The sequence below is a fragment of the Mauremys mutica genome, chromosome 17 (genome assembly GCF_020497125.1).
Source record: "Mauremys mutica isolate MM-2020 ecotype Southern chromosome 17, ASM2049712v1, whole genome shotgun sequence".
NCBI lineage: Eukaryota > Metazoa > Chordata > Testudines > Geoemydidae > Mauremys > Mauremys mutica.
Window position 1 is genome coordinate 13,875,183 of NC_059088.1, and position 24,747 is coordinate 13,899,929.

Genomic DNA, 24,747 nt, shown 5'->3' on the forward strand with positions numbered 1-24,747 from the left:
ATGAGTGATGTGGAAGCGTTCCCAACGCTCTCCATTGTTGTTTTATCATTTTAATGAAGCTTTAAAATTTGGTTATATGGTGTATTTTCTCTATCCTCCTGCAACGTCCTGCAGTGTCAGTTTGATCACCTGACATGAGGGATAATTGGTAACAGAAATTTGTCACAGTTTGGTGAGCAATAGAGAATGGGGGAGCCCTGCAGAATTTACACCATCTATTTGTTTTACCCTTGTTGTTTTATGTTTGTTTTATTTGGTTCTGTTGGTGTTATATGTTGAGGATTGCATAATTAAAGGTGTGCCCATTCTCAGCTGCAGTAAGTCTGAGAACTGGAGAAGGGTTTAGCATTCCTCTCTCCACCCTGGTTGACCAGGAAGGGTGGCAGGTGAAAGGATCTACCCCCAGTCGTAGCAGGACTGGGCAATAGAGTAGTTGGAGAAAAGGAAGCCCTGGCTAAGCAAGTACCAGTCCTTCAGGGACTTGTTAAAATGTAACCATTCGTGCTCAGCATATGCCGTAACAGCAGTGTGTTTGCTACAAGAGGCAATTAAATAGTTAACGCCAGTGGGCCATGCGTTTTGCCCAGGTGGCAAGCCTCACGAGGGAGGACTCGGGTCGTCTTGTGAATAAAATGTTTTAGGAAAAAAAAAAAAAAAAAACCAGAAGGGTGGGGGCAGAAGCCCATGAAAGAAACGGTTCAGCGCCAAAAAAAAAAAAAAAAAAAAAAAAAAGGATCGGGCCCAGGCGGCCAGGCAACAGACAGAGAGCTTGGAGAACAGGTTGGAAACTTTTGAGGGTCTAGTGGAAGGAAGGAGAAAGTAAGTGTAAGCATGGGGATTTCAAATACTCAGAATGATATTTGGAATGGTGATTTGAATTGGTAAGTGGCTGTTGGAAGACAGGCAAGTGATTTAAGGGAAGGGCAAGTGATTTTTAAAGGAGAGTGAAAAGTTAACTCTGTAGTTGCTGGAGGGAATAGTAGTTGAACTTTGTAAAAATGCTAAAGAGAAAAGTTCTTGGTGTTTTTTTTAAATGTTTGTAAATAAATTCAGGCAAAGAAATTATTAGATTGTAATCATTTGGCTATGAACAATTTTGTTGAATTAGCTGAAGAATGTATACAGTGCTATGTAAATGAAAATTTATTAGGCTCTAAGGCACTATAAGTGGTGATGTTTTCTTTCAGTGTTTAAAAGCAGGAGTTAAAAGTAAAAAGCAAGCCAGAAAGCATCTGTATTAATGCAAATTATCTAACTGATAAGGTAAAAGCCACTGAAATCTGGGCTGTCTATGAAACACATATAAGACAATATGGGATAATTCCCTTGTTTTGCCTGAAATCAACAAGGGTATTTGTATATTTTAAGCAATAATTGACTGCCCAGAAGGGGTAGACCTCTGTTTTGGTCTTTCAGATAATCAAAGAAAACTAATGCCAGCTGAACAGCATTCAACGTATCGTGATTTACTGGCAGAGTAAAAATTAAGTTTTGTGTTCTATGTTCTGTCTTGTGGTGTTTGTCTTGTAGCCAAATTGTTGTGATTAATATTTTCATGGGATGGTCTGGTTTGAAATAAAGCAGAAGGCTTGAATTGAAATGCAGATATTTGTTTTGTTCAACTTAAAATACAAAGTGTTTGGATACATCAGAAAAATGTGATATACTAAAGTCTTATGTATTTTCTTAAGTAAAAGAAAAAAACTGCATTGGCCAAACTGCATACTAACAGTCTTTGGAAGCAAGGACATAAAAAGTTAACCCACTCCCCATATTGTACATGGGATCCTTCTGGCTACCTCAGATTTCTAGCCAGAGGGCTGGGGATGGTGGGAAGCTATTGAACTAGAGCTTGTATTAAATGAACTCATCAAAGTGGGTGTGCTTGTCCTGGCTTGTTGTTCCAAAGCTCTGTAATAAGGTTATTTTAGTAGAAGGGTATATGTGGCATACATTAAATAATAAGACTAATGTACTGTATAACAGCAATGTGTATGTGTTCATTGTTAACAAAAGGTGTATAAGTAAAAAGTAAAAGTTTCCTTTGTAGGTTAAAAAGGGAAGCCAAAAAGGGGAAAAGGAAAAAGAACGAGTTAAATGAGAAAAACTTTAACTAGCAAGCTCAGTCCAAAAAAAAAAAAAGAGATACACTGACTTCGTTCAAGGACACTTGGCTAACAACCAGAAAAGGGGGGCTGTACAATCTGCAAAGACACTAATGCAATGTGTTAGGTTTCCTTTTTACACAGGTAAAGACGCACTACCCGAAGACCCTAGCAGCCCTGCCACTCCATGGAACGAGAAGACCGGATCAATGTGAAAGACCTCCAGCGAAAGACTGCTTTGGCTCCATGCTGGAACGGCCCTTATTAAGTCCTGCTGACTACCAACACCGCTGTGATGTGCCAAAGACTGATTGCTTGGACCCATGATTCTCACTGCAAAAAGACCCGTCCACATCAGGAGAACTCTCCTATATGATTAGCCTATTCTTTCTTCTAGTTCAACTGTGCTTCTGGACAGCAGGGAAAAAGGACAAGGTGACGTGCTAGCTAACCTCTCCCTTGTCCGCTGACAGACCTACTGTGCCTTTGAACTTTTCTAGAAGAATCAAAAACCATTACAGGGTGATGTGCTGATAATCTCTCCCCTGTAAAATGCTAAACTACAATTGTTTTGGGAAAGAAGAAAAAAACACTCACTCCACTGACATTGCCAAAGTCCAGGAATTCCTGACTAAAAAGGACATTGAGAACTGACCCTGGTAAAGAAACAAAAATTCTACACTGGCAGGAAGAAACTTGTGGGATCCTGTTTGGAAATGTGGTATTAATTGAATTTTGGGGTTTATTCTACAGGCTGCGCCCTGTGTTTTGGATAAATCCTTTAGTATGTATTGCCCTCCCTAATTGGATTTTAAATGACATTGCCTTTATCCAGTTTTCAGATCACTTTTACATACCCAGATTGCTCACAAGGGGCTGCCATTAGATTAGCACAACAAAAAGCCTGGGTTATTTCCTATAGAAGGAAAGGGAATTGACCAGATCCCTGTGGGCTGGGGCCAATAGTGTAGCAGCCATTTGGAATATTCTTAAAGGCCAAGAACATAATAAGAAATTGGGCCGACTAGAAAGGGCCACTAGCCTTATTTCTGAAGTTCAGCTAACCCAAGTATAGGCTGAAGTTGGTGAGTTACATGTCATTTCCACCCTTAGTTCTATAACCCAGAAGTTACTGACAGAGATGGTATTGAATATCACTGAGGCTGGGAAGGTATTGCAGTGGGATCTAGTATGTTTAAAATTTCAGGATTTCCTCGATGACCAGCTGATGGCCATTTGAAGTGATCTTGAGCACCAGACTTGACCCACTGCCCTTACAGACATATCAGGAGTACCATCTGATCTGTGGTCATGGAAACATATTTGGACACTTTCTGGATGAAAGTGTGTACATTTACAGTGCTCCTTCCAAGCATATGGACCGGTTAGGGTGGATGTGGGCTCCCACATACCGAATCCTGCCGGGTCCATGGGGAGGATGCATATGGGACTAAATTATTCACCGAGGCATCTGGGAAATTAAACCATTAAGTATGCCTACCTGAGTTATAGTCAGTGCCCCGATCCCTTAGTTGTTAAATGAACAAGGTTCCACTCTTTCGTCCATGCATTCATTCCTGGGTTGGGGGTGACTAAGCTTAAAAGAGCAGTTGTAAATATTTCTGCAGAGCTTCATTGCTTTTTGGCCTCAAAGTGTGAGAAAACTCAGCCAAAAGGTTTGGTGAGTATTCTCAAAGGGGGGAGTTGTTGGAAAATTATAGTGCTAATGAAGCCTTTCTGTATTAGGCCTGAGTAAACCAAAGTTATGTTATGCTTGTCCAAACTGTGTTGGAAAGCTTACAGAACTCATTAGACTGAAGGCCGTGTATCTACCTAAGTCAGCTATTTCGCTTATCAGTTTTGTTTGGCTCCCCAAGTATATGTTGGCTCCCCAAGTGTATGCAGCTGTGTTCACATGTATGCATCCAAAGTATCTAGTACAAAGGGTCAACGGATGTATCTTGTGTCCCCTTCAGAATGACAAATGTATCCTCAACAGCTGTATGTCTCTTGTAGCCCCCACAAAATGATATATGTATCCTGCGTATCCAATTATCCCCTAATAGATGCATGTACAGGTTCTACAGGTCAACCAAATGACGTAGACAAACGTAGGCTAAGTTGTTTGTTTCGGGGTATAAAGGTAGGCCCATCTGGCCATGTAAGGTGTGTCTCTCTCTTTGGCACGAGCCGAGATGAGAGCACCCGCTCAGCTGACCGATCAATAAAGATAATGGTACTCGTCTCTCTGATCCTCCGTGCCTCCTTGGTGTAATTGGGTAAGCTCCGGGGAGAACGGGCCCTTTTGGCTAACATTTACTCTTTGCAGAAAGCCGGGTGTGGCTGACACCGACCTGCCTGGGCCCCACACCCATGGAGCCTCTGAGAAGATAATGGCCATACCAACTGCCTGGACATTTGGCACCTAGCAGCTAATACCCGTGGATGGACCCCGCAGCAGGGAGCCAGGAGGGTCTGACAAGCCGGAGAACAAAGGGCTGAGGAGGGGTCTGGTGGGGTTGTTACTTGTGGGGTGCTGGAAGCGAGAAGCGTCTGGACTGGAGTTACAGCTGGGTCAGAGGACTCCAGACTGACCCAGATGGACCAGGCCGTAACTTTCTGTTCTTGGCGTGACGCAGGGGGGTGGAAGACTCCGAGGTTAGGTCCCAGGAGGCGGTGACGCCAGGTGGTTGCTCCTAGTGTGTGTGTGTGGGGGGGGAAACTGACACGCTGACGGGGGCCTCCCCAGGGCTGGCCCCCTGGATCTGTGACACGTGCACACGCGGATCCGTGCAAAAATGCACACACCCCCCGACGCACCGAGATGCCCGCTCAGCTCCAAGCGCACATGGGCAAGCGCACGCCCACACGCTCCCGCAGCGACGTGCAAGCAAAAATTCACGCACGGGCCGACAGCGACACACGCATGATAGACCCCTGCGCGTCCCACCTGCAGGACCTGCTCCCACCCACTCCCGCCTTTCTTCCATTTTCATCCCAGAAATCTTCGATCCTGCAAATCCCACAAGAAAGACAGATTCCCCCACACTGCTAAAAAAACCAGCATAAAGCCGGTGGGTGAAGATATGATCTATATAAACAGAATTCAGACACAATTTTTATCACTGAAAGAATCAAACAAATCTTGCTTAAGCCCTGTATACTTTCACTCCTGTTATAAGAGACAGGAAATCTCTTTCTATCCCTCGCTTAACCTGAAGTATGAAAACTTTCATTTAAAACCAGGCAGACTGGCTTTGCATTGCTGAGATTCTCTTTCTGCCAAACGGATGGAAGATTTCATGTGTTCCTGCAAATTGCTGCAGTCTAGGGTATTTGCCCACCAGCAACAAAGTATATTTCACCCACCCCTACTATTATGGCAGCGGGTCCTACTGAACCCATGAGATCCAGTCCCACTGCAGGGCTCTCCTGTGGATCCGTGACATGCATGCACACGGATTCGTGCAAAAATGCACCCCCTCCATGCACCAAACTGCACACTCAGCTCCAAATGCACAGGTGCAAAAGCCTGCCCACATGCTCCAGCTGCAACATGCAAGGAAAAATGCATGCACAGGACCAGAGACCAACAACAATGCATGCATGATTCCTCACTCACACACACATGCTGGCCCCAGTGCCACCTGCTCTACCCCCCAGGCCCCACTCCCCTCTTAGACCTGGGGACAGAACCCAGGAGTCCTGGCTCCCAGCCCCTCTGCTCTAACCCACCAGATCCCCTGCCCCTTTCCCAGGGATAGAACCCAGGAGTCCTGGCTCCCAGCCCCTCTGCTCTAACCCACCAGATCCCCTGCCCCTTTCCCAGGGATAGAACCCAGGAGTCCTGGCTCCCAGCCCCTCTGCTCTAACCCACCAGATCCCCAGCCCTTTTCCCAGGTATAGAACCCAGGAGTCCTGGCTCCCAGCCCCTCTGCTCTAACCCACCAGATCCCCCTCCACTCCCTGAGCCAGGGACAGAACCCAGGAGTCCTGGCTCCCAGCCCCTCTGCTCTAACCCACCAGATCCCCCCCTCCCTTTCCCAGGGATAGAACCCAGGAGTCCCGACGCACAAGTCCTAAAACCCCAGCAGAGAACTCCCAGAGTTGCAGGCGACAGGAGACAGCAGCGCCACCTGGTGGTTGGCTGCGATAGCGCCGATCGCAGAGCAAACCAGACCCTTGGGAGGGTTACCCAAGCGGGGCCATTCAAATCCCCTTTCCCCGGGGGCAGCAGCTAAACTCCCCAGGGACCCCCCCCCCCACACTTGGCACGCAGCCCTCTCTGGCTGGAGCACAGGCCCCGCCCCGACAGGTGAGTGAAAGAATTGAAGCGACTCTCACCCCAGGCTGTGTTATGTTTAACAGGCATGGGGCCAGGCGACCCCACCCAACAGCGGGGCATCGCAGTGGGGTGAGGATGATGGGCCATCTGGCATGGCTGAGACAGAGGGCTCAAGCCCTGGGCTGGGAGCCAGGACTCCTGGGTTCTATGTGAGCTCTGGGAGGGGAGTGGGGTCTAGTGGTCAGAGCCAGGGGAGGTGGATGGGAGCCAGGACTCCTGGGTTCTATGTGAGCTCTGGGAGGGGAGTGGGGTCTAGTGGGCAGAGCCAGGGGAGGTGGATGGGAGCCAGGACTCCTGGGTTCTATGTGAGCTCTGGGAGGGGAGTGGGGTCTAGTGGTCACAGCCAGGGGAGGTGGATGGGAGCCAGGACTCCTGGGTTCTATGTGAGCTCTGGGAGGGGAGTGGGGTCTAGTGGGCAGAGCCAGGGGAGGTGGATGGGAGCCAGGACTCCTGGGTTCTATGTGAGCTCTGGGAGGGGAGTGGGGTCTAGTGGGCAGAGCCAGGGGAGGTGGATGGGAGCCAGGACTCCTGGGCTTTATCCCTGGTTTGGCTACTGCCCCCTGCCCCAGGCGAACAGGCTACAGGTGGAGGCCCCGGCCGGCCTCACACCGCAGCTTTCTGTGGGCCCAGCTGGGGACACCCTCTCCCTGCACTGCGACCAGCTGGGGGATTCCTGGGCACCCCCAGCCAGGAAGCTGCACAGGGCCTGCGGCAACTCTGATGCCAACCGGGGGGGCAGGGGAGGACGCCAGGGGCCCAGGCAGGGGGGCCACGCCCAGCGTCCCTGAAATGCTGCTGGGCTGGAGGACCAGGAACTTTCTCTGCCTGCCGAGGATCAGGCCCAGCTGTACGAGAATTGGACCCAGTGACACCTCCCCCCACCCCCCCAGGACCTGGCCTAGCTCTGCCCAGTGAACGGCTCAGGCTCTTGGCAGACTCAGGCAGCGTCGCTCCCACCTGGCACAGTTCTCCCTCCTCTCCCAGCACTGGGCTCAGGCTCTCGGCAGACTCAGGCAGTGTCGCGTGTCCCCGGGGCAGCTCCCCAGACTTTTCAGCTTTTCTCCCCACTGGCAGGGGCTCGAAGCAGAACTGTATTGTTAACTGACGGCTGAGATTCCGGAGCCGCCCCCCAGGCCAGATCTTCCTGCAGCCGGGGCTGGGGGGGGGGGAATGTGTGTTTCTTTTAACTGCTCTTTTTCACTCTCACTTCCTTCAGCTGGGAGAGGGGGAGGAAGCAGCTGCGGGAGATCCCCCCCCCCCCCCGCACCAGGGAATGAGCCCCGCTAGAGAATTGCAGTGTAGGGTTGTGGTGACACTGGGGGACCCAGGCCTGAGCTCTCCTGCCCCCCCACCGCTCCTCAATCCCCACCCACAGCCCCTAGATAGCCCAGCCCTGGGCTCCCCTCAATCCTAACCTGCAGCCCCCTGCCACACGAGCCCTGCCCCTCCCCACCCGGCTCTGCTGGTGCCCCTCAGTCCCCTCCCCCCACCTACGGCTGCGTGACCAGGAGCCCCATCTCCATTTGGGGAGGTAGCCCCAGGCCCTGGGCACTGCATGGGGGGCTGTGGGGGAGGGGGTCCAGAGTCTCATGCTCCCCCCCCCTCCCCCAACTCATCCCATCAGCCCAGGGGAGGGTGGGTCTCTGGCAGCGCTTGTTGCTGCAGGAGGGAGCTGGGCGCTGGGGCCTGGCGTTCTGGGGAGCCCCTGGGGGCAGAGAAGAGGGACACAGGTGCTGGCAGCCCCAGGGCAATCAGAGCTGGGGCCGTGGCATGGCCAATGCCTCCCCTCCCCCATGGGCCCAGCACGGCCGGTGCCCCCCCATGGCAGCCAGGTGGCCCAGCCCTGTCCATGGCCAATGCCCCCCTCCCCCGCCCAAGAACAAACAAGGCTGGGGGGAGGGGAACACGGCTGCAGTAAAATAAATTGCACTTTAATAAGAAAGTCTGTGCACAGGGGGGGCAGCCCCCTCTATGGGCAGGACAGCAAACCCCGCCCCCCCGAGACAAACCCCGCCCCCCCGAGAGACATCTGTATAAAAAACCAGCCCTGGTGAATGGCTCTGGGGGAGTCAGGCCCTGATTCCCTCCCCCCTTCGCCCTCTAGGAGCAGGGGCATCAGGGGCCCCCTCCCCTGCCTGCACCCCCCCCAACCAGCTTGGGGGCCCAATTCCCCCCCAATCAGGGCCCCACTCCCTGGTGCACCCCACATCCCCTGCCCCAGCTCAGGGGCCCAATCGCTCCCCCCTCCGCACCAGCCCAAGGCCCCACCCCCTCCAGCTGGGCATCTTTGGTTGCTCAGTCCAGGGTGGATCGGGGGGTCCAGGCCGGGGGCCAGCCACGCCCCCCCCCCAAGTCCCAGCCCCCGTGCGGGCGGGGAGGTCACGTGGGGCGGCGCAGGCCCTTCTCGGTGCCGATGGCGACGGTGATGTTGGTGTAGAGGGGCTGGAGCTCCCTGGCCAGCAGCTGATAGTCCAGCGTGTTCATGCCGTCCTGGCGCCAGGTCCGACGCGTCTTGGCCAGCAGGTTAAACCTGGGGGGGGTGGGGGGGGGATGGGGTTAGCCGGACAAGGGACCCCCCCCCCCATCCTGCCCACTGCTGGGATGATGCCCAATTCCCACACGATTTCCCCTCCTCACCAAGCCCCACCCCATTCCCCTCCCCCGCTGCCAGGATCCCCCCCACCAAGCCCCACCTCATTCCCCCCCTGCTGCCAATATCCCCCCCCACCACCAGGATCCCCCCCCCACCAAGCCCCACCCCATTCCCCTCCCCCGCTGCCAGGATCCCCCCCCACCACCAGGATCCCCCCCCCACCAAGCCCCACTCCATTCCCCTCCCTCGCTGCCAGGATCCTCCTCCCACCCATGCAAGCCCCACCGCATTCCCCTCCCCTGCTGCCAGGAACCCCCCCCCCCGCCAGGATCCCCACCACACCAAGCCCCACTCCATTCCCCTCCCCTGCTGCCAAGAACCCCCACCACCACGCCCCTCCCCATTCCCCTCCCCCACTGCCAGGATTCCCCCCCACCAAACCCCCACACGCTGCTCCCCTCCCCCGCTGCCTGGATCCCCGAGCTCCCAACACCACTCCCCTCGCCCACTGAGGGGATCCCTCCCCCCACCCCCACCCCACCGTTCCCCTGCCCCCGTCACCTCCTGGGGTTCTGCTCGTTGCCCTTGTCATGGCCGTGTTTGATCATGCGGTAGCGGCCGTGCTGGATGGAGGGCCGGGAGATCAGCATCCCGCTCAGCGCCACCCTGCGGGGAGAGGAGGCAGGGTTAAAAACCACGGGCCCATCGAGCCTGGTATCCTGTCGTCCCCCCGCCCATCCCACCCACAGGCCCATCCAGCCTCACGGCAGGGGGGCCGGGAGCCAGGACTCCTGGGTTCTCTCCCCGGCTATGCCACACATGTGCCTCAGTTTCCCCACCTGTATAACAGACCGTGTGGCCCCTCCCATAAACCTGGGCTAGCCCAGCAGGTGTCATATGAGAATCCTCACCCCCACCCACCCCGGGTGGGAGAACCCAAAGGGGTGATTGGCTGTGAGGCTGCCCAAGGCCCCGCCCCCTCTCCCACGGCCCCGCCCCCTACCTCACAGCGATGTCATCGTCTTCGCCCCCCCAGCCCCAGTAGTTGTTGGGGAAACCATTCATCTTCATGTACTGCTCCGGGGTCAAAGCCGACACCCCCCCGAAGTACGTCTTGTAGGGCAACCTACCGGGAAGAGGGGGCAGCGTCAGCGGGGGGCACTCCAGATGGGCAGTGATGGTGGGGGAGGGTGAATCCAGGCTGTCAATCACACTTGCCAGAGATGCGGCCCCCGCTGGGGTGGAGCACGGGGGCTGGTTATACAGGTTACCCCCTCGCTCAGCATGGAGATGTGGCCACCTCTGGAGCGGGGCACGAGCTCCGATTATACGGGGACCCCTTGCCTGGCAAGATGCAGCCCCTCTGGGGTGGGGCTCGGGGGTTGGTTATCCAGGGATCCCTCGCCCGGCGTAAAGACATGGCGGGCTGGTTATCTGGGCACCCCTCGCCCACCATGGAGATGCAGCCACCTCTGGGGCGGGGCATGCTTATTCGGGGACCTCTCGCCCAGCATGGAGATGCAGCCACCTCTGGGGTGGGGTGCAGGGCTGGTTATCCAGGGACCCCTCGCCTGGCACGGAGACACAGCACCTCTGTGGTGGTGCTCAGGGGCTGGTTATCCTTGCCCGGCGTGAAGACGTGGCGGGCCGGTTATCTGGGCACCCTTTGCCCAGCATGGAGATGCAGCCACCTCTGGGGTGGGGGTGCAGGGACCCACTTGTATCCGAATTTGTCCATGGCGACGGCGGCGTGCTTGGGGAAGCGGTCGCAGGTGTACAGGTTGCGGTCGTCCTCAGGGATGAGGTCAACGTCGTGGAAGAACATGCAGTCCCAGTCCTCATCCTTCATCGCCTCCTTGAACCCCACGTTCAGCAGCTTGGCCCGGTTAAAGGTGTAGTTCCCTGCCTGGCGGGTGGGAAGAGGGGGGGGACAACGGAGGGTTACTGCCAGCCCCCTGCTCTAACCACTAGCCCACACCCTCCTCCCAGAGCCGGGATAGAACCCAGGAGTCCTGGCTCCCAGCCCACGTGCTCTAACCTATATGCCCCACTCATTGCCTCAAGCCGGGATAGAACCCAGGAGTCCTGGCTCCCAGCCCACGTGCTCTAACCTATATGCCCCACTAATCACCCCAAGCCAGGAAAGAACCCAGGAGTCCTGGCCCCCAATCTCCCTACTCTAACCACTAGACATCACTCCCCTCCCAGAGCCGGGAGGGAACCCAGGAGTCCTGGCTCCCAGCCCCCCTGCTCTAACCTATATGCCCCACTCATTGCCCCAAGCCGGAATAGAACCCAGGAGTCCTGGCCCCCAGCCTCCCTGCTATAATCACTAGACTCTACTCCCCTCCCAGAGCCGGGATAGAACCCAGGAGTCCTGTCTCCCAGCTCATCCTGCTCTAACCCCCAAGAGCCGACGCGCTCCCCCCCCGCCCCCCGGCACCCAATGCACCTGGTGGATGATGTAGATGCCGTAGCTGAGCTGCTGGCGCTGCAGGAACGGGTGCAGGAAGTAGAGGAGGTAGCGCAGGTGCTGCTCCCGGTTGCGGTGGGGGATGATGACGGCCGTGCGGTGCAGGGGGTCGCAGTCGGGGGGCTGGTACCTGCCCCCGGCCGTCACGTAGGGGTTCTTGCGCACAATCTCCTCCAGGGTCAGCCCCGGGGGGAAGGTCACCCGGATCGGGCCCCCTGCAGGGCAAAGCAAACGTCTGAGCCCTAGCAAACTTGGGGTTCACAGCTCTGGGGGGCCGCCCCCCCATACCCCACAGAGAGGCTTCAAATCCATAGGAGCCCCCAAATCTCTGTCCCACTCCCACAGCCAGGGACAGAACTCAGGAGTCCAGGTTCCCAGCTGCCCTGGTCTAACCACTAGACCCCACTCTCCCGACCGAGCCAGGGAGAGAACCCAGGAGTCCTGACTCCAAACCCCTCGCTCTACCCACTAGACCCCACTCCCCTCCCAGAGACGGGACAGAACCCAGCTGTCCTGAGCCCAGCACCCCCTACGGTCACCACTCCCCCCCCCCACCCCCCGGAGCCAGGGCTCCGAGCGCCCCTTACCTAGGAACGGGGAGGTCTCAGGGCAGTAGGGCAGTTCCTCGGGCCGCAGCGGGGGCCGGGCGATGAGGCTGAGGTTGGCGTAGACGTCGCCGGGCAGCGAGGCGTTATGGGCGGCGCCCTGTGGGCCCCCCAGCCCGGCCGGGGCCCCCCCTTTGTAGAAGATGCCCAGGAAGTAGGCGACCCGCCGGCGGTAGCCCTCGTGGTACAGCAGCGCCATCACCACCAGCTGCACCCCCAGCAGGAGCAGCAGGTACCGGCCGCGGGACTGCAGCATGGCGCGGGGCCGGGATCATCTAGCCATGGCCGGCGGGCGGGCGGGGACGGCTACGGCCCCGCGTCCTGGGGACAGGCCGGGAGGAGGAAGGTAGCATGAGCCCCTGGGCCACCTGTAAACCAACCCCACTGATCCCCAAGAACCTGTCCTGGCTCCCCGCCCCCCTGCTCTGACCCCCGAGCCCCTCTTCCCTCCCAGAGCAGGGGAGAGAACCCAGGAGTCCTGGCTCCCCGTCCCCCTGCTCTGACCCCCAAGCCCCTCTTCCCTCCCAGAGCAGGGGAGAGAACCCAGGAGTCCTGGCTCCCAGCCCCTCCCTGCTCTAACCCCCAAGCCCCTCTTCCCTCCCAGAGCAGGGGAGAGAACCCAGGAGTCCTGGCTCCCAGCCCCTCCCTGCTCTAACCCCCAAGCCCCTCTTCCCTCCCAGAGCAGGGGAGAGAACCCAGGAGTCCTGGCTCCCCAGCCCCTCCCTGCTCTAACCCCCTAGACCCTCTTCCCTCCCAGAGCAGGGGAGAGAACCCAGGAGTCCTGGCTCCCCAGCCCCTCCCTGCTCTAACCCCCTAGACCCTCTTCCTTCCCAGAGCAGGGGAGAGAACCCAGGAGTCCTGGCTCCCCAGCCCCTCCCTGCTCTAACCCCCTAGACCCTCTTCCCTCCCAGAGCAGGGGAGAGAACCCAGGAGTCCTGGCTCCCCGTCCCCCTGCTCTGACCCCCAAGCCCCTCTTCCCTCCCAGAGCAGGGGAGAGAACCCAGGAGTCCTGGCTCCCCAGCCCTCTGCTCTAACCCCCTAGCCTCCACTCACCTCCCAGTGCCTGGCGAAGAACCCAGGCGTTCTGGAAGAACCCAGGCGTCCTGGATACCGGCTCACAACCTCACCTGCCTGAGGTGTGAGTCAGATGCTGCTGCAGGAGGGGTGGCAGGAATGGGGAAATCAGGGAAGACAAAAGCCAGCCAGCCCCTGGCTCAACAAGTGTCTCCGCCCAGGTTCCCCGCCCCTCCCACCAGACAGCTGGGAGCCAGCCAGGACTCCTGGGTCCTATCCCAGCTCTGGGATGGGATTGGGGTCTAGTGGTTGGGAAGGGGAGGAGCCTGGGAGCCAGGACTCCTGGGTTCTATCCCCTGCTCTGGGAGGGGTGTGGGGGCAGAAGGCAGGACTCCTGGGTTCTATCCCCTGCTCTGGGAGGGGTGTGGGGGCGGAAGGCAGGACTCCTGGGTTCTATCCCCTGCTCTGGGAGGGATGTGGGGTTGGAAGGCAGGACTCCTGGGTTCTATCTCCTGCTCTGGGAGGGGGATGCAGTGGTTGGCGCTGAGGCTGGCTTGGTTGGGTCCTGGCTGTGGGGTGCTCCCCTGCTGGGATTCGGCTCCACCTAGCCCAGCGTCCAGGCCCTGACCCCTGAAGGCGGCTGCTTTCATGTGCCCCGGGGCTGGATGTTTGACATACTTTGCAGGAACCCTTTGTCCCTGGGCCTGCTGCTGTTAGGGGGAGGGGATCATTCCAGCAGCAAGGCCAACAGCACCAAGGGAACCCAGGCGTCCTGGCTCCCAGTCCCTCCTCCCCCCGCTCTACCCACTTGACCCCACTCCCCTCCCCAGCACAGAACCCAGGTGTCCTGGCTCCCAGCCGCTACCCATCATGGTGTCCCCTGCCCCCGCTCCCTAGGTCTGGGAACTGGTTTCTCCGGATTGACCAGACTTGTGCAATTCCAGGGCCTGGCCGCTCTGATCCGTATCCTGGACTGACAGCTGGTGCCCAGCCTCTGCCCACGCCAGGGCAGGAGGGGTCCAGGGTCTCCCCAACCCCACCTCCACAGGGCTGGATCAGAGCCAGCGCCCCCCTACAAGGCAAAGGCCCTGTGTCCCCACCCCCCAGTTTGCTCCAGTGCCCAGCCTGGCCTGGGGGAGCGGAATCCGGGGTACTCACCTCGAGATGGGCAGCGCCCCCCCAGCCCGCTCCGCCGGGACGGCTCTCACTCCCTGCAGCTGGCTCTGGGCTGTGTCCGTGGGGCGCCTGGGGGGAGGAAGAGGAGGAGAGTGTGAGAGGAAGCAGGAAGGATACAGTGGGGAAGCGGGGGGGGGGGGAGTGGAATAGGGGCTGAGACAAAAGACCCACCCCCTTTTCCCATCCCACCGCTTTACCTAGCGCTGAAATGCAGCCACCTCTGGGGGAGAGCGCGGCAGCTGGCCACGACCCCAACAACGCTGCGCCAGGAGAAAAACGTCCAAGGGGAAATGGGGCAGGGCTTGTGGAAATTGGGGTTCCCAAGGGAAAAGGAAATGAACCCCCCAGCTGCCCCATTCCCTGCAGCAGAGCTGCCCCCCTGCCCCGCTCCCTGCAGCCCGGCACCCCCCCTACTGAGCCCCCGCCCTGCTCCCCACAGCACAGAGCCCCCAGCTCCGCTCCCTGCAGGTCTCCCACCCATGCCCAGCCCTGCCCAGCGAGAGATGCCAGGGCACCTGGGCTCTCACCCCAAGGCGGGCATGGGCCATGCCAGGGCCCCAGAAACCCAGCCTGGACCCCAGGGGGCAGGCACAGAGCCCGCTGGATTCAGCCCCCCCCCCCCCTTGCCGGGCGAGCCAGCGTGCTGTTGCTTAGACAACCAGGGGTTGCCAGGCAGCCACTCCTCATCCCTCTTAAAGGGCCCGAGGTTTGGAAAGCAGCAAACCCCACCACAGGGTGCCTGCCAGATGCCCCTTCCTGACAGCGTGAGGCGTGTGCCCAGACCCCCCCACCTCACCGCCGGCAGCTATCAGCCTGCGGCGCGAGGAAGAAAGCAGGATGGAGCGTGTTTGAGTCCCTGGCTGGGTTACAAAGGTCCCACGGGAGTGCCACCTGGGGATGGCTCGCCCAGTGTTGAGATGCAGCCACTTCTGGGGTGGGGCAGCCGGGGAACAGCCACCCAGTGACCTGCCCTTATCCCAGAGCTGGGGGTGGATTTACGTCAGCAGCGCAGGACGAGCGAGTGTTCACGCCCTGATGCAAACCCAGCCTCTCTTTGTTCTACACTGCAGTTTCGGTGTACACTGCCCAGAGGGGAAACACGGGGAAGGATCGAAGTCCGAGGTTGCTCTACCTCTGTCTGTGCAGGGAACCAGCTGCGCGCCCCACCACAGACAAATACCAGTAAAGCCGCAAGGTGAAATGAGCCAACACTGCTCCCGTGTGAGACCTCAACCCCCCTGCCTTCCCTAGCCGGCTCCACCCCAGCAAGGACTGCAAGTCTGCAGCGAAGGAATGGGCATGCGAGACAGGGATAGAACCCAGGAGTCCTGACTCCCAGCCCCCACAGCTCTAACCACGAGACCCCACTCCCCTCCCAGAGCTGGGGATAGAACCCAGGAGTCCTGGTCCTCAACACGCCCCAACCCCCCTCGCTCTAACCACTAGACCCCACTCCTCTTCCAAGGATAGAACCCAGGAGTCCGGGCTCCCAGCCCCCACAGCTCTAACCACTAGACCCCGCTCCCATCCCAGAGCTGGGGATACAACCCAGGAGTCCTGGCTCCCAGCCCCGCCCCACCCCACCTTCTAAGCTCAGCTGACTCCTCCGTGCACCGGCACTAATGTGGCATTTACACAAGCGCTGGCCGTGCGCAGACCTGACGTCAGGGGGATGGACGTGAGCCAACAGCATGGCCCTTGGCACCATTCCGCACAGCAAGGCCATGCCAACCCCTGCACCCCAATCCGGCCCCAGGCCAGGGGACCGCCTGGCTCAGGGGGGTGGAATGGGGCCCTTCCCCCCCCCCCCAGTGGGTGCTAGCCCTGATCCATCCCCAGAAGCAGGGACGGGTTCTGCTCCACCGACTCCCCTGCAGCCAGCCGCCAGCAGGCTCCCTCGCCAGACAATGGCTCATTAACAGCCAGCAGGGCCCAGGCAGCTGGGCACCGCATGGGGATTGCACCCAGGAGGGGCACAGAGCCAGCAGGGAGACGGGCACGGAGCCAGGCCCAGACCAACGGCCCGACACAGGCCCTTTCGGAGACAGGGCCAGGTCCACGCCCAGAGCCGGCACCCGCCCGGCTAACGGGAGCCCACGGGGTGCGTGGGGGGGGGGGAGTCCCGGGACCCTCAGCTGGAGATGGGAGGTCCCGGCAGTGCTGAGCTAGCCCTGGGGGTCTGGCCCCTGTGCTGGGGGGCAGTGCAGGCACGGGGTGGAATGTGGGGGGAGGGGGTGGGTGCCCACGGGGGGAGGGAGAGAGGGAAGCGGGACGAGCAAGGCCAAGCCACGCCCCTGCTCTGTGCCTCAGTTTCCCCACCAGCTGCTTTATAAAGGGCCGCAACACCGGGGGTCCCGCCAGCTCCCGGCCCGGCCCCGTGGCCCCACCCCACGCCTGAGGTGGAATTTGCCCGGCTTTAACCTCCAGCCACTGGTTCCTGGCTAGATCCACGAGCCTCCCATTTCCCCCCCCGCACCCCGACCCTCGCTGCTCCGTCCTCGCTGCGACGGGCTCGCTACCGGGCCTCTTCTCCCGTCCCGCGATCACGCTGGGGGTCTCTCCTCCGCCCCCGTCAACCAGCACCCCCCAGGCCCAGGCGCAGCGCTGGCCTCATCCTGCCGCACACAGGGAAAAGTCGCCCAGAAAGCGCTGGCGAAAAGCAGAGGCCAGGGGAAACTCGGCACCAGAACCGATCCGACGGGCCAAGGAACCGCCCCACTGCATGCTGGGACTGACAGCGCCGGGATAGTCCCAGCTCCATCCGTCCCCGCTCTAACCACCAGACCTCGCTCGCCTCCCAGAGATAGGGGCAGAACCTGGGAGTCTTGATCCCATCTCCCCACCTTCGCATTAGACCCCATTCCCCCTCTCGGAGCTGGGGAGAGAACCCAGAAGTCCTAATTCCCAGGCCCCCCTTACTCTAACCACTAGACCCCACTCCCCTCCCAGAGCTGGGGAGAGAACCCAGGAGTCCTGATGAGCTCATGAGACCGGCTTGGCCTCTCAGTCACCGGGAGAGAGACGCTGGAACTGGGTAGTGCTGGCATCCAGCAGCGTCTGCGGGTGAAACTGGGTCAGGAAGGAATAAAACCCCCTGTGCACGTGGCGCCGTCCGTTTGGAGAGTCGCTTTGTTTCTGGCCGCAGGGACTTCCAGTGGCAGCGAGTTCCACAGGCTGCTGCGTAACCAGGGGCTTGGCAGCTTCTGCTCGGCACTGCCTCGGGCTGGGCGGGTGGGACTTGGACGGAGGTGGACCCAGCTCTGGAAGGAGAGTGGGATCTAGGGGGTGGAAGGAGGAGGGCCGGGAACCAGGACTCCTGAGTTCTATCCGAGCTCTGGGAGGGGAGTGGGGTCAGGAGCAGGGGTGCCAGGCCTGCAACTCTATAGCCCAGCGCCCCAAGGGCTGGGCGAGCATCTCCCCTGCCGCCCGGAGACCCCCCAGCGCCGACAGCCGGCCACCGCCACGCTTCCCGGCCCTGCGCTCCTGCCCAGCCCAAGAGGACGGGGGCAGCAGGCTGGAGGGGCCCAGGGGCGGAGTGAGGGGGGCGGGCACGGAGCGGGTGAGATCCCAGCTAGATGTGAGGTCTGACCCAGGGGGGCAGGGAAGGGCCCAAAGGGCTGATCCGGCCCTCCAACGGGCATGGGGGCAGGGCCGGCATGAGGAGCCCCATGGGGCAGGGCCGAACGCCGAGCACCTGGAGTTCGAGGAGCACCCCAGCTCATTACCCTTCCCGGGGGGGGGGGGTCAGCCTGCCCACCCCCACATACTCCCATAGGGGGAGGGAGCGATCCCCGTGGGGGATGGCCTGGGAAGAGCAGGGGGCAGGAGGTACCCCGGGGCTGCACAGAGGAGGGGGCGGGGGGGGCGCCCCCCACAGGGGGCAGGCTGGGGGAAGCAGGGGTGGGGGGGTACCCAGGGGAGGCAGCCTGCTCTCCGTGGGGGGCAGGTCATACCCCGGGGGTGCATGGAGGAGGGGGAGGGGGTGCTCCCCATGGGGGACAGGCTGGTGGAAGCAGGGGTGGGAGGTACCCTGGGGGTGCACAGGGGAGGGGGCTCCCAATGGGGGGTGGGGCGTGAGGTACCCTAGGCATGCACAGCAGAAGGTGCTCCTCATGGGGGTGGGCTGTGGGAGTAGGGGACGGGGTATCCCAGGGGTGCACAGGGGAAGGGGTGGGGAAGCTCTCTGTGGGGGGGCAGGAGGTACCGCAGGGGTGCACATGGGAGGAAGCATAGGGGAAGGAGGGAGGGGGCACTCACCGTGGGGGGTACCCCAGAGGCACACAGGGGAGGGGTGAGCAGGAAGCTGGGGATATCCCAGAGGTGCACAGGGGAGGAAGCAGCAGGGGGAGGAGGTGCTCTGGGGGGGCGGGGCAGGGGATACCCGGGGAGGGGGGAACAGGGGAGGGCTGAACAGGGGGCAGGGGATACCCCAGGGGTGAACAGGGGGCAGGGAATATGCTAGGGGTGCACAGGGCAGGGAGCAGCAGAGGAGGAGCTCCCCCCGTGGGGGGTACCCCAAAAGCACACCGGGAGGGGTGGACGGGGGATACCCCGGGGGACGCAGAGGGGAGGGAGCAGCAGGGGGGGAGGTGCTCCCAGGGGGGATACCCCGGGGGCGCACAGAGGAGGGGGCGGGGCAGGGGATACCCTGGGGGCGCAAAGGGGAGGGGTGACTAGGGGGCGGGGGTCCCCGGGGGGGGGTGCACAGGGGAGGGAGCAGCAAGGGGGGGAGGTGCTCCCAGTGGGGGGGGTTCCCCGGAGGCACACGGGGAGGGGTGGGCGGGGGATACCCCAGGGGTGCACAGGGCAGGCGGCTCCCCACAAGGGGTGGGGCGGGGGACACCCCGGGGGTGCACAGGGGAGGGGCGGGACAGGGGATATCCCGGGGGGGCGCACAGGGGAGGGGCGGGACAGGGGATATCCCAGGGGTGCTCAGGGGAGAGGTGCTCCCGGGGCAGGGGATACCCTGGGGGCACAGAGGGGAAGGGAGGGGGCTCCCCACAGGGGGCGGGACAGGGGACACCCCGAGGGCGCACAGGGGAGGGGTGACCAGGGGGTGGGGGTCCCTGGGTGTGCACAGGGGAGAGGTGCTCCCAGGGGAGATACCCCAGGGGCAGGCGGGGAGGTGGATGGGGGGCGGGGGACACCCCGGGGGCGCACAGGGGAGGGAGCAGCGGGAGAGGTGCTCCCGGGGGGAGGATACCCATGGGGCGGAGAAGGGAGAGGGCTCCCCACAGGGGGCGGGGGATACCACGGGGGGTGCACAGGGGAGGGGTGGGTAGGGGACGGGGGATACCCCGGGGGGCGCAGAGGGGAGGGGTGGGTAGGGGACGGGGGATACCCCGGGGGTGCACAGGGGAGGGCTGACCAGGGGGCGGGGGATACCCCGGGGGTGCACAGGGGAGGGGTGGGGAGGGGGCGGGGGATACCCCGGGGGGAGGCGCAGAGGGGAGGGGGCTCCCCACGGGGGGCGGGCGATACCCCGGGGGGCGCAGAGGGGAGGGGGCTCCCCACGGGGGGCGGGGCGGGGGACACCCCGGGGCGCACAGGGGAGGGGTGACCAGGGGGCGGGGGTCCCCGGGGGGCGCAGAGGGGAGGGGGCTCCCCACGGGGGGCGGGGGACACCCCGGGGGGCGCACAGGGGAGGGGTGACCAGGGGGCGGGGGTCCCCCGGGGGGCGCACAGGGGAGGGGGCGGGGGGGGGCGGGGGATACCCCGGGGGGCGCAGAGGGGAGGGGTGACCGGGGGCGGGGGTCCCCAGGGGGCGCAGAGGGGAGGGGTGGGTAGGGGACGAAGGATACCCCGGGGGGGGCGCACAGGGGAGGGGGCTCCCCACGGGGGGCGGGGCGGGGGATACCCCGGGGGGGCGCAGAGGGGAGGGGTGGGTAGGGGGTGGGGGATACCCCAGGGGGCGCAGAGGGGAGGGGGCTCCCCAGGGGGGGCGGGGCAGGGGATATCCCAGGGGTGCACAGGGGAGGGGTGACCAGGGGGCGGGGGTCCCCGGGGGGTGCACAGGGGATACCCCGGGGGGCACAGAGGGGAGGGGGCTCCCCACGGGGGGCGGGGCGGGGGATACCCCGGGGGGGCGCAGAGGGGCGGGGTGGGTCCGGGGCGGGGGATAACCCGGGGGGGCGCAGAGGGGAGGGGGCTCCCCACGGGGGGCGGGGGATACCCCGGGGGCACCGAGGGGAGGGGGCTCCCCACGGGGGGCGGGGGAGACCACGGGGGGCGCAGAGGGGAGGGGGCTCCCCACGGGGGGCGGGGGATACCCCGGGGGGGGGCGCAGAGGGGAGGGGTGACCAGGGGGCGGGGGATACCCCGGGGGGCGCAGAGGGGAGGGGGCTCCCCACGGGGGACGGGACAGGGGATATCCCGGGGGTGCATAGGGGAGGGGTGACCAGGGGGCGGGGGTCCCCGGGGGGTGCACAGGGGATACCCCGGGGGGCGCAGAGGGGAGGGGGCTCCCCACGGGGGGCGGGGCGCGGGCCCCGGCTCTCACCCTCTCGCTCTGTCTCCGGGCGGCCGGGCCGGGCACGTGCCCGCTGCGCGCCCCCGCTCCTCCCTGCCCCGCCGGGGGCGGGGCTATCGCGTCACCGGGGCGGCTGGGCTCCCATTGGCCGAGAGAGGGGGCGGGGCTCGGCCGGAGGGTCAGAGGCGAGCGGGGGTTCCGAGAGACCGTCCACAGGGGGAGACACCAACCTGGGAGTGGCGGGAGAGACCAACTTGGGAGGGGGGAGGGGGAGAGACCAACTATCTACGCGGGGGGGGGCAGTAGGGGGGGCTGTACCTCACAGCTGGCGGGGCGGGTGTGTGTGGACTTTTTACCCCCTGCTCAGGCCCATGGCTCTAGCTTGCCCCTTTCCCTCTCCTCCCCCATCACTCGCCACCCGGGGAAGCTGTGCCAAACACGGGGGAAACTGAGGCACGCAGTGGCCTGGCAAAAAATGCTGCGGCAAATCCCCACTTTGTTGGAGCAAAGAGCGTCAGCCAGACCCACAGGCTGGGGGCTCCCCCCTGGGGACCGGCGCTGCTGAGAAAGATCAGGGGGGCTGTGGGGGTTCAGCAGCTGCACATGACAGTCCCGGGGTAATGCTGAGGCGCTCCTGTGGTGCACCAACTGGGGAGGCATGAGTGGGAGCAGAGAGGGTTTTTTCCCTCTGGATCTGGCCCCAAGGTGACTGGGCTGGCAAACCAGGCCCAGACCTGGTGCCCCCGATTGCTGATGAATCGGGGAGGGGGCCAGAGAAGAATCCAGGGGGAATGATTTCAGGGTTGGAAACCCTGCCTTAGGGTGAGAGACTCCAGCAGCTCTGCCTGTTGAGCCGAACAAAGGAAAGTTAAGGGGGGACCTGATCCCTGTCCGTGAACACCTGCGTGGGGGACGAATATTTAATACCGGGCTTTTTGATCCAGCAGGGGCCCCTGTAACACCCACTGACTGCCAGGATTTGAAGTTAGATGAATCCAGATGGGAAATAAGAGGGAATTTTTTTAGCAATGTGGGAGTAATTCCCCTTGGGGATAATTTCCTAGTGGCCGCAGGGGATTCTCCATCACTGGCGGGTTTAAAATCCCCTCGGGGTGTTGCTCAAAGAGATCGGCTTGATGGACGATTTGGGGGGCAGTTCCCAGGCCAGGGGGGCCGACTAGAAGATGGTCCCGTCTGGCCGTGGTAGCCAGGTATCTCTTTCCTGGCCCCATGGCCCCAGCTGCCTCCAACCTGGCATCTTGATCTCACCCCATGGCTGCTGTGGAGAGGAGCTACATCCCCCATCCCCCCCAGCCGCAGCTGACTGGGGTGACCCCCATCCTGATTCCCATCATGCAGGCCCCCAGTATCCCCCGGCTTGAAGCCATGAGGGGTGGAAATGAGAGGCCAGGCCGGCCCTGGGCCAGGGAGATGAAGGAACAACAGGAAGCATCTGCGGAGCAGCTGGGCCCCAGCCCCCCAGATGAGGCATGTGGGAGAGTCATGAGGCAGCAGGATATGATGCCAGCTGGCCGGGGATAGAGACGCTCCCTCCTCCACTCAGTGCTAATAACCCCAGTGTCCTGGTAGGGCGCCGTGCTGCAGGGAGCCGACTGGGGGCTCAGAGGGGGCACTGTGCTGCAGGAAGCAGGGTGGGGGCTCAGTAAGGGGTGCCATGCTGCAGGGAGCAGGGTGGGGACTCAGCAGGGGGCCCGTCCTGCAGGGAATTTCACATACTCTTCACTTCTGGTACTTAATTACTGTGCAGTGTCACCGTGCAGCTGTTCCCGAGCTGCCCCACCCCAGAGGTGGCTGCATCTCAGCGCTGGGCCAGCCATCATGCGGCGTTATGTATGGCTGTTTGCTCACTGTCCCGCCCAGAGCTGGCTGCACCTCAGTGCTGGGCGAGCCATCCCCATGGGGTTGTTTCCCAGCTGCCCCGCCCCGGAGCTGGCTGCATTTCCCTCACGTCTGTCTGGGTTAGGGAAAGACCAGGGTCTGTTCTGATCTGGGGTATGTCTCCACATTCCTGTCCCTGAAATATCCTGTCCCAACTGAGGCCGTGTGTCCGAGTGATGCAGGGCGTGTGGCTCTGTCCCCTCCCCGGGTGGGTGAGATCCTGCCCTGCAGCTCCCCACATCCCAGCTCTGCTCTGCCTGGCCCATGCTCCTACCCACCGCAGAGATGGCTCTGGCATCCAGAGGGCACAGAAAATGCTATTCCCCCCATCCCCCTTCCCACACACAGCTCTGTCCCACATGTGCTTCTTATAAACAGTTGGCGAGAGACTCACCCCGCATCTCCCACCCAGACCTGCTTCTTCCAGAGCTTGAATGTGGCCAGACGCCACTTTAGTTTAGGGTTGGTTTGTGCACATAGGGGCAGCTCAGTGGAGAGGCTCTGCCCGGTGTGTGTGTATGGTGGGGGGGTCAGGACCAGCCCGATGTCCCAGCAGGGCCTTAGGGGGTGCTGTGCTGCAGGGAGCAGGGCAGGGCGCTCTCCCCTGGTAGTCAGTGCTGGCCCTGATGCTCCAGCACGGTGCTACGGGGCAATGTTGTGAATGGAACAATAGGAATTGCACTGTGCTGAAATGCAGCTACCTCTGGGGAGGGGCAGCTGTTTGACAGTTGCACAACACTGCACTGACCCCCGCTGAACCCCCCACCTGCTCCCTGCAGCGCAGCGCCCCCAGCTGAGCCCCCCACCATGCTCCCTGCAGCACGGCACCCCCTGCTGAGCCCCCATCCTGCTTCCTGCATCACAGCACCCCCTGCTGAGCCCTCCACCTTGCTCCCTGCATCACAGCACCCCCTGCTGAGCCCCCACCTGCTCCCTGCATCACAGCACCCCCTGCTGAGCCCTCCACCTTGCTCCCTGCATCACAGCACCCCCTGCTGAGCCCTCCACCCTGCTCCCTGCATCACAGCGCCCCCTGCTGAGCCCCCACCCTGCTGCCTGCATCACAGCGCCCCCTGCTGAGCCCCCACCCTGCTCCCTGCAGCACAGCGCCCCCTGCTGAGCCCCCACCCTGCTCCCCGCAGCACAGCGCCCCTGCTGAGCCCCCACCTGCTCCCTGCATCACAGCACCCCCTGCTGAGCCCCCACCCTGCTCCCCGCAGCACAGCGCCCCCTGCTGAGCCCCCACCTGCTCCCTGCATCACAGCACCCCCTGCTGAGCCCCCACCCTGCTCCGCGCAGCACAGCGCCCCCTGCTGAGCCCCCACCCTGCTCCCCGCAGCACAGCGCCCCCTGCTGAGCCCCCGCACTGCTGCCTGCATCACAGCACCCCCTGCTGAGCCCCCACCCTGCTGCCTGCATCACAGCGGCCCCTGCTGAGCCCCCGCACTGCTCCCCGCAGCACAGCGCCCCCTGCTGAGCCCCCACCCTGCTGCCTGCAGCACAGCGCCCCCTGCTGAGCCCCCACCCTGCTGCCCGCATCACAGGGCCCCCTGCTGAGCCCCCACCCTGCTCCCCGCAGCACAGCATCCTCTACCGAGCCCCTTGCCGTCTCCCTGCAGCCCAGTGCCCCCTGCTGGGTCCCCTGCCCCACTCCCTGTGGCCTGGCACCCCCATAGCACTGCACAGGGGCATCGGGGCCTGCAGTGATCGTGACAGGGAGGATGTTAACTGGGGAGGGGAGGTGTGGTCAGCAGGGGTCTGGGCAGGACAGACACACTGCTGGGCCCCCCACTGCTGGTCCCAGGCTGCCCCTTGGCACCATCTCCTCCCCTAGGGCTGGGTGAGGGACTGGGAGGGCAGAAGTCTGAGCTGCAGGGCACGGCCCAGGGCTGGGGGGCACCAGCAGGGGGAGCGCAGGAAGGGCTGGGAAGCGCAGGGAACAATGGGGAGAGGGGTTATTGTTCTGCTGGTGGCTGCCGGGAGGGGCCGTCTCTGGCCAGGTGTATGCTGGGAATTGTAGGCAGGTGCATGCTGGGAGAGGCAGTCTCTGGCCAGGTGCATGCTGGGA

The 24,747-nt window shown here is 62.0% G+C and overlaps 1 protein-coding gene across 2 annotated transcripts; it reads right to left on the bottom strand.

Moving 5' to 3' along the window:
* Positions 1 to 8,360: 8,360 nt before the first annotated feature.
* LOC123352083 (beta-1,4-galactosyltransferase 3-like) lies at positions 8,361 to 20,859 on the bottom strand. Of its 2 annotated transcripts, XM_044991811.1 has the most exons (8): positions 20,811 to 20,859; positions 14,294 to 14,380; positions 12,104 to 12,442; positions 11,496 to 11,731; positions 10,762 to 10,949; positions 10,047 to 10,169; positions 9,605 to 9,709; positions 8,361 to 8,980 (listed from the first exon to the last, which is right to left on the bottom strand). In XM_044991811.1, the coding sequence occupies exons 3-8, from the start codon at positions 12,375 to 12,377 to the stop codon at positions 8,830 to 8,832; spliced, it is 1,077 nt and encodes a 358-aa protein (XP_044847746.1). In that variant the 5' UTR covers positions 12,378 to 12,442; positions 14,294 to 14,380; positions 20,811 to 20,859; the 3' UTR covers positions 8,361 to 8,829. The 2 variants fall into 2 exon arrangements, with proteins under 2 accessions (XP_044847746.1, XP_044847747.1); XM_044991812.1 differs by lacking the exons at positions 14,294 to 14,380; positions 20,811 to 20,859 and adding an exon at positions 13,175 to 13,274.
* Between the last annotated feature and the right edge of the window lie 3,888 nt (positions 20,860 to 24,747).

Bases quoted from the DNA above. Each gene is read 5' to 3' on its own strand.
- LOC123352083 (XM_044991811.1), bottom strand. From the start codon at position 12,377: ATGCTGCAGTCCCGCGGCCGGTACCTGCTGCTCCTGCTGGGGGTGCAG. The intron at 10,950-11,495 runs GTGCATTGGGTG...CCCACCCGCCAG, and splicing joins GCATCTACATCATCCACCAG to GCAGGGAACTACACCTTTAA. The intron at 8,981-9,604 runs GTGACGGGGGCA...CACCCCCCCCAG, and splicing joins AACGAGCAGAACCCCAGGAG to GTTTAACCTGCTGGCCAAGA.